Source organism: Curcuma longa, chromosome 11 (genome assembly GCF_044706935.1).
Source record: "Curcuma longa cultivar G26 ecotype Majalengka, Jawa Barat chromosome 11, ITB_CL_G26_1.1, whole genome shotgun sequence".
NCBI lineage: Eukaryota > Viridiplantae > Streptophyta > Magnoliopsida > Zingiberales > Zingiberaceae > Curcuma > Curcuma longa.
The window spans coordinates 13,070,301-13,079,877 of record NC_133871.1 but is presented as its reverse complement, the minus strand read 5'-3'; the positions used below and the strand labels follow the sequence as shown (position 1 = coordinate 13,079,877).

At 40.6% G+C, this 9,577-nt stretch overlaps 2 protein-coding genes and 1 long non-coding RNA gene across 3 annotated transcripts; 2 read left to right on the top strand and 1 right to left on the bottom strand.

Annotated features, from left to right (window-relative positions):
* The first annotated feature begins 511 nt into the window (after positions 1–511).
* Positions 512–1,430, top strand: LOC141841036 (transcription factor bHLH146-like). Its single transcript, XM_074729163.1, has 2 exons — positions 512–587; positions 684–1,430. The coding sequence occupies exon 2, from the start codon at positions 701–703 to the stop codon at positions 1,262–1,264; it is 564 nt and encodes a 187-aa protein (XP_074585264.1). The 5' UTR covers positions 512–587; positions 684–700; the 3' UTR covers positions 1,265–1,430.
* Positions 1,431–1,988: 558 nt separating this feature from the next.
* LOC141841037 (uncharacterized) lies at positions 1,989–4,667 on the bottom strand. The gene is made up of 2 exons (XR_012602773.1): positions 4,409–4,667; positions 1,989–2,311 (listed from the first exon to the last, which is right to left on the bottom strand). It is a non-coding gene; the product is annotated as an uncharacterized LOC141841037 (long non-coding RNA).
* Positions 4,668–6,614: 1,947 nt separating this feature from the next.
* Positions 6,615–7,594, top strand: LOC141837154 (WRKY transcription factor WRKY51-like). The gene is made up of 3 exons (XM_074724604.1): positions 6,615–7,132; positions 7,220–7,342; positions 7,426–7,594. The coding sequence occupies exons 1-3, from the start codon at positions 6,615–6,617 to the stop codon at positions 7,592–7,594; spliced, it is 810 nt and encodes a 269-aa protein (XP_074580705.1).
* The last annotated feature ends 1,983 nt before the right edge of the window (positions 7,595–9,577 follow it).

Sequence of the window (9,577 nt, the reverse complement as noted above, 5' to 3'; positions counted from 1 at the left end):
TCAACTAACAAGAAGCTGAACCATCTCCTAACCACTTTCAACTATGTGAATTGGTGGTTAAAATGTATGAATACCAATGCAAAATCCATGTACATTACATGTCTAAAGTGATGAGTTGTGATGAAGGAGAGATAGGGAGAGGTGAGAGTGTGTAAGGGTACTCTGGTTGGACTCATCTGATGGTTGGCATTTATAGAGGCCACGGCACATGGAAGTTGAATGAGGGCTCCTCGTCTTCTCTGCCTGCATGTGCCACCATGTGCTGCCTCCAGCCATGTCAAACCCTGACTGACTGAGGGTTTTGGCTGCCAAAACCCCTTGAGCACTTGGCCCTGCTGCATGCCCTGACCCCTTGGGCCCTTCTTTTACTTAATTGTGTCATCTGTTGTTTATCAATGCATTTGCATGGGTGCCCCCAAACCTTTCCCTCTCCACCATTCAATTATTTTGCTTCTGTGCTGGCCTCCAGTTCAAGGACTGCTGCATTCAAATGAGCACTGTGAGCTGCTCTTCTCTTGCCCTATTTAGTGGTGTCATGTTCTCTTCTCTTCCTAGCAATTGAATTAAGCTTCCCAAGCAGAAACAAGGTACTTCCTTTCCATCTTCTCCTCCGACACCTTCTAATTCATTTTGAGCCATCTTTATGATTTCTTCTCCAAAGTTTTTATGACTCACATTATCAGGTAGTGACACCTTTCTTATGGGAGAGAAGCAGAGAAGCGAGAGGAAGAGGGTCTGTTCATCAGAACCAAATGCTGTAGTCTATGCAAGTTTTCTGTATAGATACATTGGCTATCTCCTCCCTGCTTTGGCCAAAGCCACTGCCAATGCTAGTTCTTGCTGCCAAATCAAAGACCAAAAGCTCAAAAGCATGGTGAGGTTTGAAGTCGACATGGCACTGGCTCTCTCTGCCAATGGCTTCAAATGGAGCCGTGCCCTGAGGCACAAGCTCGAGCATCGCAGAGCTGAGACCCCCTTGATCACTTCAGAGAGCCAGCAGCTTCCCATGTTTCTAGCCACCACAATGATTCCCAGGTCACTTGCATTTGTGTATCCAACAAGGCCAAAAGGTTCAAGCAGAAGAAGCTACATGAGCTTGATCAGAGTTGAGGATGAGTACAGCCGGCGTGTGAGAGCTCTGAGGAAGATTTTGCCTGGTGGGAATGAGATGTGCCTCAGTGAGTTGCTATATGAAGTGAAGAGCTACATGGTTTACCTGCAACTGCAAGTTAACATTCTCAAATCTCTTGTAGAAGCCCACTGATGAGGATGGGAATTTGATTTCTGTAAGAAATAAATTATGTTAACAACCTCAAACATGGTTTCAACTAGCTTTGCAATCATAAGTTGGGTTGGTGTAACATGCCTCACCTTTTATTCATGTCATAAGGTTGATGCTTCAAAAGACTCCATGTGTTTGTTCTGATAAAGCTTGACCTGGATATAGAACTCGACAATTTAGGGAAAACAAAAAGTTAGACCCTGTTGTATAACATCTGCATGTGCTGAAAATTAAGCTGGGCACTTAATTGAATTTTTAATGATGAAAGAAAAGCAAAGGCATATCAAGAATCTTGTAGTAGTTACACCACTGCCAACTTATTCCCTTGAAAAATTCAACATTACATTGCACCTTGCTTATGGTATAGAAGAACTGAGATGCCAGGTTTGTGCCTGAAAAATATTGTCCATTACTTTCTTATCCATGATGCTTTCTTATCCAACTCACTTTTCCAGAGAAGAAAACAATTCCTGTTTTTTTTTTTCTGCACATTAAATCACAAAGAGACCAGTTTCAACTTTTGTGCACATTAAATCACAATCAAGCAAGCAGATGTCAGCTTATGAAGGCCTTGATACCAATTTGGCACCTCCATTCAAACATGGGGTGCAATTGTTGATACACGATGCCATTTATATATACACATCATTCAACTTTAGTACATCGATTTTACTGTAATTTATGTGAGGGAGTGGAGATAACATACTGACTAGAGCTGGCTTAAGCTCATTTGCATGCGTTCGATACTTCTTTCTTTGTTACAGATGAGAGATACAGTAGGTAATATTATAATTGTCGAATAATTCTGTGCAAGTCAACTGCAACAGTAATTCACTTAATGAGGATCCATGGGATTGCTACATGACGTCCGGTTCAACCAGGCTGATAGCCTCCACAATGGCCGCTTGCGCTTCTTGTTCTTGTTTGAGAGTTCCATCTCTGATCGCTTCACCAACTCCCACATGGTTTGCACGTCTTCATATCCACACATTTGAACATCATTATGTAGGTTAAGAATTCCACTGGCTTCTGAAAGCACAAGAATAAATTCTCTTACCAGTCCTTTTTTCATTGGGAAAGAATATGAAAATCACTCAAAGAATTGGAAAGTTACAAGGTAGCATAAAGAGAGAACATGAAACAGACAGAATAAGAAAAAAGAGACTGGCCATGGACTATTCTTCAAAAAGACAAAAATCATCAAGAACAGAAAGCAAATCACCCTTGATCAATCACTGTAATGTTGAAATTGCATAATAAATTGCTAATAGTGAGGATAAATTCCTAAAGTTTGTGCTTACTACTGATACATTTGAGAGATCAGACCTAGACATATGATTAGCTAAAAGCAAGATGCCTTCCATTAAGTAAACATATTTATCCAAGGATACAAACTGCTGTTTCTAGAAATATACTGAAGAAATAAATTTGACAAGTACCTTGAGTCTTTGTAATGTAAAAATAAAATTATGGTAGTAAGTGAAAAGTACATGGAATTTGCATTCAGTCATTCATTGGTTGAATTCTATGGACAAACTTGTAATGGGAATTCAACTACCTCCTGGATCACCTGAGGTCAATCAAAGGAGCATGTCCTACATTATCTGTGTATCAAGGAAAAGAGGGACGCAGCAAGAGGGTTGTACCATGAAAAAAGGAAAGAGGTTCAACCTGGTATCCAAAAATCATTCTGACCAATGATTAGAATTTTTTTGAATTATTGTTGAAAAGTTTTAGACGATTTGAGAAATGAGAGTTCCTTTTAACAAATTCATGGCCTAAATTTTTAGCAACATCATTATGGTTGGTGTAAAAGAGTAGAAACCTAACCACAGTGCAAGATAAGTTAAACAAAAGTGCACATTCTTCATGCGCTTGCTTGTACCACTATAATTTGGGTAAACATGATGTGAGATTTTAGTAACCAAGTATAGAGGTAATTTAAGTCTGTTGTATGCTCAATGTTTAACCATTAATTACATGGTTAGCCGGAAATCAACAACATCATTTGTTTAAAAACTTTCACCATAGTTTTCTCTAATGCCAACCTCAGGTGGTGACCTGCAGATACAATCAACCTTGCAGTAAATTGCACAGCCACTTGGAGCATGTCTTTGATCACTCCGATCGTAGAGTTAGTTGTCCATTGGCCATGCTTAATCTAAAATTCTATGTTAAGTCAACAATCATTATAATAGTTTCAAAATTACATTGTTAGTTCTCATGCAATCTAACTCTATGTAATGACTAGCAGATCTACTCGCTGACACTAATTTTTAGGTCCATTTTAGGGTACAATAAATTAGCATCCTTTCAACCTATGGTCGCATGCGCTCACCATACAGAGATGGGAGGGGAATTGGTTAGGGTGGCTTGGGGTGACTTGGGTAGAGGACAAATGGTAGCAATTTTAGTTCCTTCCAGATCTCATTTCTTAGATAAAGGCATGCCACTGTTTTTCGATCATTCGGCCATAGTAAACTCAGAAGATGTAAGTAAAGCTCCAGTATGTCGAGCAGTGCATTCTTATCCAATGGGTTTTTTTTACCAATGATTCAGCACCTTGTAGATAGATCTTTTTTAATGAAATATATATATATATATACTTGCAAGAATATATCTAAAATGTGCTTCGAAAACCCATTGACATGATAGAAAAACTAGATATTGGACCTGCTAAATCATTTGAAGAATGTGTTTAATTTCACCCTGTGAACACACATGAGCATATGTAGATTATAAGCAAAATCAATTAGCATGTAACACAAGCAAACTCTGCACCAATTGTTAGGCACTTTCCAACAGAGACCTCATTTGATCCAAAATGAATCCAAGAAGTTACGATTTTTTTTTTTTTTTGCAAAATTAAAAGTGAAAATAGTAAAACAAACCAACTAAAGTCACAGCTTTTAAAGTTTTTTTTTAAAAGATGAACAAGGCTGTAAAAAAAAAGTGCAAACAAATACAAAAGAAATATGATATGCACCGATCTCTTTCTAAATCAGTTATTAACAAATCCAGAAATGTGTAAAACAAATCAAAGCAAAACACAACAAGCCAAAAAAGAAAAGGGGGGATTCACAAAAGCCGGAAACAAAGCAAGAGAAAAGGGAGAGGCAGGCTTACCCTCGCTGCGGGACTTGAATCGGCCTGCAACGGCGGCCCAGGCGCGCTTCGCCGGCGATCCCACCACCCTGTGCCACCAGGCCATCACCTTCGCTCCGATCCTCCTCCGCCGGCTCGCGGCGAGCTTCTCCACCGAGAAAGACCCCAGCCCCACTCACCCGACAAGCAACTCCACCCTCTTTCCGATCCACCGACGGCTTCCCCTTGGAAGGATCGATGTGTCGCCCCCGACACCTTGCGACCTCTCTCTCTCTCTCTCTCTCTCTCTCTCTCTCTCTCCGTTGCCTTTTTTATCCGAAGGGTTCACCTCCCCGCGCGAGATTCTCACTCCCCCACTAGTCGCTTGACGCGACGCCCGTTCTTCCTCATTTTTTTCGTGGGGCCCGCCGGTCTCCACCGGGACGAATACGGGAATTTCGGGTGTGCGAGCAGCGTCGTCCAGTGATCCTCCGAGAACAACGGAATTCGACACGTGGAAAAAGTACGATGACGGGTCCTACTTGGATAAATGGCAGGCGAGGTAAACGTGGCTCGGTAACTTTGTACGGTGTCCGAGATAAGACAGCAAATGGCGTCGAGGATGCCACGTGAGACCATGCGGGAGGGAGAGATCAGTAGCTCGGCGTCGTGTCTCGACTCTTAACTTAATCGACCGACATGGCAACGTGGCGCGCTTTATAGTAATAATAACGTTCCGGTGAAGCTTGGGTCAACGTCAAATGGGTATGGATAAACTTGCCAAATAATTACATAAATTTAAATAAATTAATTCAACTAGGCACGTGCCTTTCTTTGTGCCATTGGTCAAATACAAAGTTAGGGAGAAATATTGAGGGTGCTTTGTGCATATTTAACCATGAGACCAACTTAGACAAGTACCGATCTCCATATAAGATTACGTTGCAATCTAGTGCTAGTGGTTGTTAGGTCAGAGATCTCAAGATATTAAAATTAGTGGTCGGGTTAGGTTAGATCTCTTGAGTTATTAAAATCACTTCCCTTCTCTATCATGTCAAGTAGGTGATCAAGACGAAAACCTACTAATTCTAGTGGTTTACTTATTGACCGATTGTCTAGTGAATTATTGGAAATGAATGTTTGGAGACTCATTTTATAATGTGATAGGAATGCTTCTTCTCAACTAGTGCAAGCTTCTAACATGACACAAATATTAGTGTCATTAATTGGGAGATAACTAACTATTTCGATTGTACACGAGGCATGTCGAAGGTATGGATCGATGTTTTCGATCGAGAGAGATACCTTCAACTGAGGGAGAACGTCTATGAGTCTTATATGTTCTTTTCAAAATTGATACATCACTTAAATATATTCAAAAACAATTACTATATAATTTTTAATATCATTAATTAATTTGTATTTTTTGGTTGATTTTTATATTTAGTTGTTTTCTCAACAGAGATATTGGATTATGAGAAATTCAAATAGTATTTATTTTCCTATTAATAATAAATTACTTATTTTAAAAATTATTCTTCATGCATATAAGAAAAAAAATTAATATTTAGTTGGTACCGCTGATCATGGCCACTGGTCCATCTGGGCTCACCGATTAAAAGTCAACCCAATTGACGGCCAGAAGAGAGGTTCCTGGTGGACTCGTAAGAAAAGGGGGCTCGAGTCGCATAAGATCCAATTAATACAAATCTTACGAGAGATTTTACAAAATCAAATCTTAATTGTTCAAGATTGTTTATTTATTATAATTGATTGTTTAAAATTTAATCCCAAAAGTCCCGAATCACTCCAAGTCAACCCTCCTCGTTGTCGATTGCTATTTATTTATCGTCTTTGACTTCCACGCTCAATCAATCCATATTCTTTCCTCTCCGAATAAGTAACGAAGAAGAAGCATAACGTTTATTCCTCCACGTGTCGCCGCCGAGGGACACGTGGGGCTTAACAGTCAACGGTTGCCCCGTTGACTGTAGCGTTTCGCATCACCAATTTAGTAAGTCTACGATGAGTTTCGTCCGTTGATCTATGTGGCGATGAGATATTTGACCGTCAGATCAAGAACATAGCACGGCACTTCAAATACGGGTTACGGTCTCAAGTTTGTCTTTATAAACCCCTTGATTTCCTCTTCGATTTCCACATCTCGATCGCCTCTCTCTCTTCGATTTGGAGTTGAATTCTGGAACGTGTCTTTGACCTGAAATTTCGCCGGCGAATTACGTCGAGGATGGCGGCGGGTTCGGAGGAGTACGTGATGGACCATCACGCGGCGATCCGTGAGGCGGCTGCTGCCGGGCTTCGGAGCTTGGAGCGGCTCGTCCTCCAGTTCTCCCTCCACCAGCCTTCGTCGGACTGCCAAGACATCGCCAACCAGATCGTCAAGCTCAAGGACGTTATCTCCGTCCTGAAAAGAACCGGACACGCCCGCTTCCGCCGTGGACCTCAGCCTGCCGCCGCCGTCTCTGCTCTCCTACCGTCCACTGCTTCTCCGCCGGAGACGGCTACGCTAACCGAGACGCTGGATTTCACGAAGGCGAAGTCGATGACCAGCTCCTCGTTCCTCTTGGCACTCACCGGCAAGGTGGGCTACTCTTCTGTTCTCGTCCCCTCCACCGGTGCTGCGGCCGCAGTCATCCGCGAGGGGAAACCCCCGCTCGCATGTTCCCACAAGAGGAAGGACGCGCCCGACACCCTCCACTCCGCCGGCGATGTCTCCGGAGGCCGCTGCCACTGCGCGAAGAAAAGGTACGCACGCCGTCAAACTGCACAGGCTAGTCCGTTTCGTCTTTCCTTCCCTAAATTGCGCATTCCCTCGTTTCATTTCCGCAAAAGGAGCCGTGACAGGAAGACGGTGCGCGTGCCGGCGATAAGCTCGAGGAACGCCGACATCCCGGCGGACGAATACACTTGGCGGAAGTACGGGCAGAAGCCGATCAAAGGCTCGCCTTACCCGAGGTACTTAAATTTGCATTCTCTACCGTCCGATTGCACCAAGGCGCCGCCGTGGATCGGTCTGAACCGTTGGTCGTCTGTTGCAGGGGCTACTACAGGTGCAGCGGCGTCAACGGATGTCCTGCTCGGAAGCAGGTGGAGCGGGCGGCCGACGACCCCGCCATGCTCATCGTGACGTATGAGGGCGAGCACCGGCACGAAAGTCAGGGGAAGTCAACGCCGGAGCTACCGGTCGTCGGGAAGGTTTCCCGTTGACCATGCTGTGGTCTTCGCCTTTGACCTCAATAATTCTATCTTGATCAGCTAAATGAACAGATATATGAAAAAGATTAAAGGATAAAGAAAAGAGATATTAAAAAATTATTTTGTTTAAATTATCTCATATTTGAATAGTTTGAATTTTATCATGAAAAGGTGTTAATTAATTCTTTATATTTACTTTTTATAAATTAGCTCTCTTATTAAAGGAAAGGCAAATTTGATAACGAAGGCTCGAAATTGGTGCGAATAAATAATTTAAAATAAAGTATACTCCTTTTTCCTCTTAAGTTTATATAATTTTGAATCGATATCTTTAAGTTGAATTTTACAATCATTTTTTTTTGGGTTTTCAGGTATTTACAACTCAATTGAATTATTGGTTTCCCAACAAAATGAATCCTTAGAAGATTATATGGGTTTCGATTAGTAAACAGTAATAAAAATTAATTTATTCTTAAGTAAACTAATTTTTAAAAAGAATTAATAACTGTTTTTTCATAATTTTTTTAGGAGTCAAGTCAATTAAACTACTAAAAATTATTTTAAAGATTTTAATTAAGTTATTGTTATTTTATATTTTATTAGTTAGAATAGCACAATTAATATTTTAAATTTTTTACTAAACATAAAATAACAAATAATAATAATTTATAGATATATAATGTTTCTTAATTAAAAAAATTAATCGATAAAATTTTAATAAATATTTTTTACTTATTTTAATAACCTATTCTAATAAATAATTTATTTTGATAATAATAATTTAAGTTGATAGAGTTTTATTAGATAATTGATCTTTTTACCTTAATTTTTTGTGCTAGTAAAAAATATATGAAATTGATTTATGAATTTTGATATAAATATAAAAGATATCATAAATTTGATTTATGAGTTACCTAGTAAAAGTAATACAATTATCAGAAAATTGGAGTAATTTTCTTTATAATTTTACTTTTATATATTAATTATTTAAATCATTTTACTAATCTCGTCATACTTTGATTTAGAAGAAAAATAAACTATTGTCGGGCGAAAATAAATAATTGCTAATATAAAGTTAATTAAAACTAGAGTATTAAGAAATTTGAATGGAAAAAAGAGTCCCCGGGGCAATGGTGCAACGGTAGGACATCCGGATTGTGACCCAGGGACCCGCGGTTCGATCCCCAACTACGGCGTATTTGCAAGAATTTTCTTCCAAATGGGGAACGCAATCAAAGGATGCTAGGCATCCGGATTGACCGCCGTATGCACTTCCCGATTTACTCTGGTGGTCGGTGGGAAACTTCCGTGAGACCGGCCACCCCCAGGGATTGAGTCCATGAGACTGACTGGGATTTATCATTTTTTTGAATGGAAAAAAGAGTCCCCGGAGCAATAGTGCAATGATAGGACATCCGGGTTGTGACCTAAGGACCTGCGGTTCGATCCCCAACTACGGCGTATTTGCAGGAATTTTCCTCCAAATGGGGAACGCAATCAAATGATGCTGGGCATCTGGACTGCTCACCGTATGTACTTTCCGATTTACCTTGATGGTCGGTGGGAAACTTCCGTGGGATCGGACCGACCACCTCCAGGGATTGAGTCCATGAGACTGACTAGGATTTATCATTTTTTTTTAATGGAAAAAGGAAATGAAATGGATGAAGGAGACTTCATATTAAAGTTTTAAAGCTTTATTATTGGTTTTATTGTTTTATACGCATTATATGTTGTGAACGTAGGCATGAGGAAAGACTTTCTCTTTTATACATGAGTGTGTAGGGGATGCAAATCGATTGCATTGAACTAAGTTGATTTGTGTGACTTACACGTATCGAATACTGAACCGGTCAAGACAAAATTTCCTCCAGAGCACTCTTCTGCAAAAAGGTGAATCCGTCACCTTAGCGGCCCCACACGGTCGGCCCCACGACCATCTATGAGAAGGTAAATCGAGAAAGTGCAGTTGATTACGACGCAGGAGGGTATTGC

What these genes read in the sequence shown, in the direction of transcription:
- LOC141841036 (XM_074729163.1), top strand. Translation starts at nt 701, where the DNA reads ATGGGAGAGAAGCAGAGAAGCGAGAGGAAGAGGGTCTGTTCATCAGAA.
- LOC141837154 (XM_074724604.1), top strand. Translation starts at nt 6,615, where the DNA reads ATGGCGGCGGGTTCGGAGGAGTACGTGATGGACCATCACGCGGCGATC. An exon ending in TGCCACTGCGCGAAGAAAAG is followed by an intron (nt 7,133 to 7,219) that starts GTACGCACGCCG and finishes TTTCCGCAAAAG; the next exon opens with GAGCCGTGACAGGAAGACGG. An exon ending in AAAGGCTCGCCTTACCCGAG is followed by an intron (nt 7,343 to 7,425) that starts GTACTTAAATTT and finishes CGTCTGTTGCAG; the next exon opens with GGGCTACTACAGGTGCAGCG.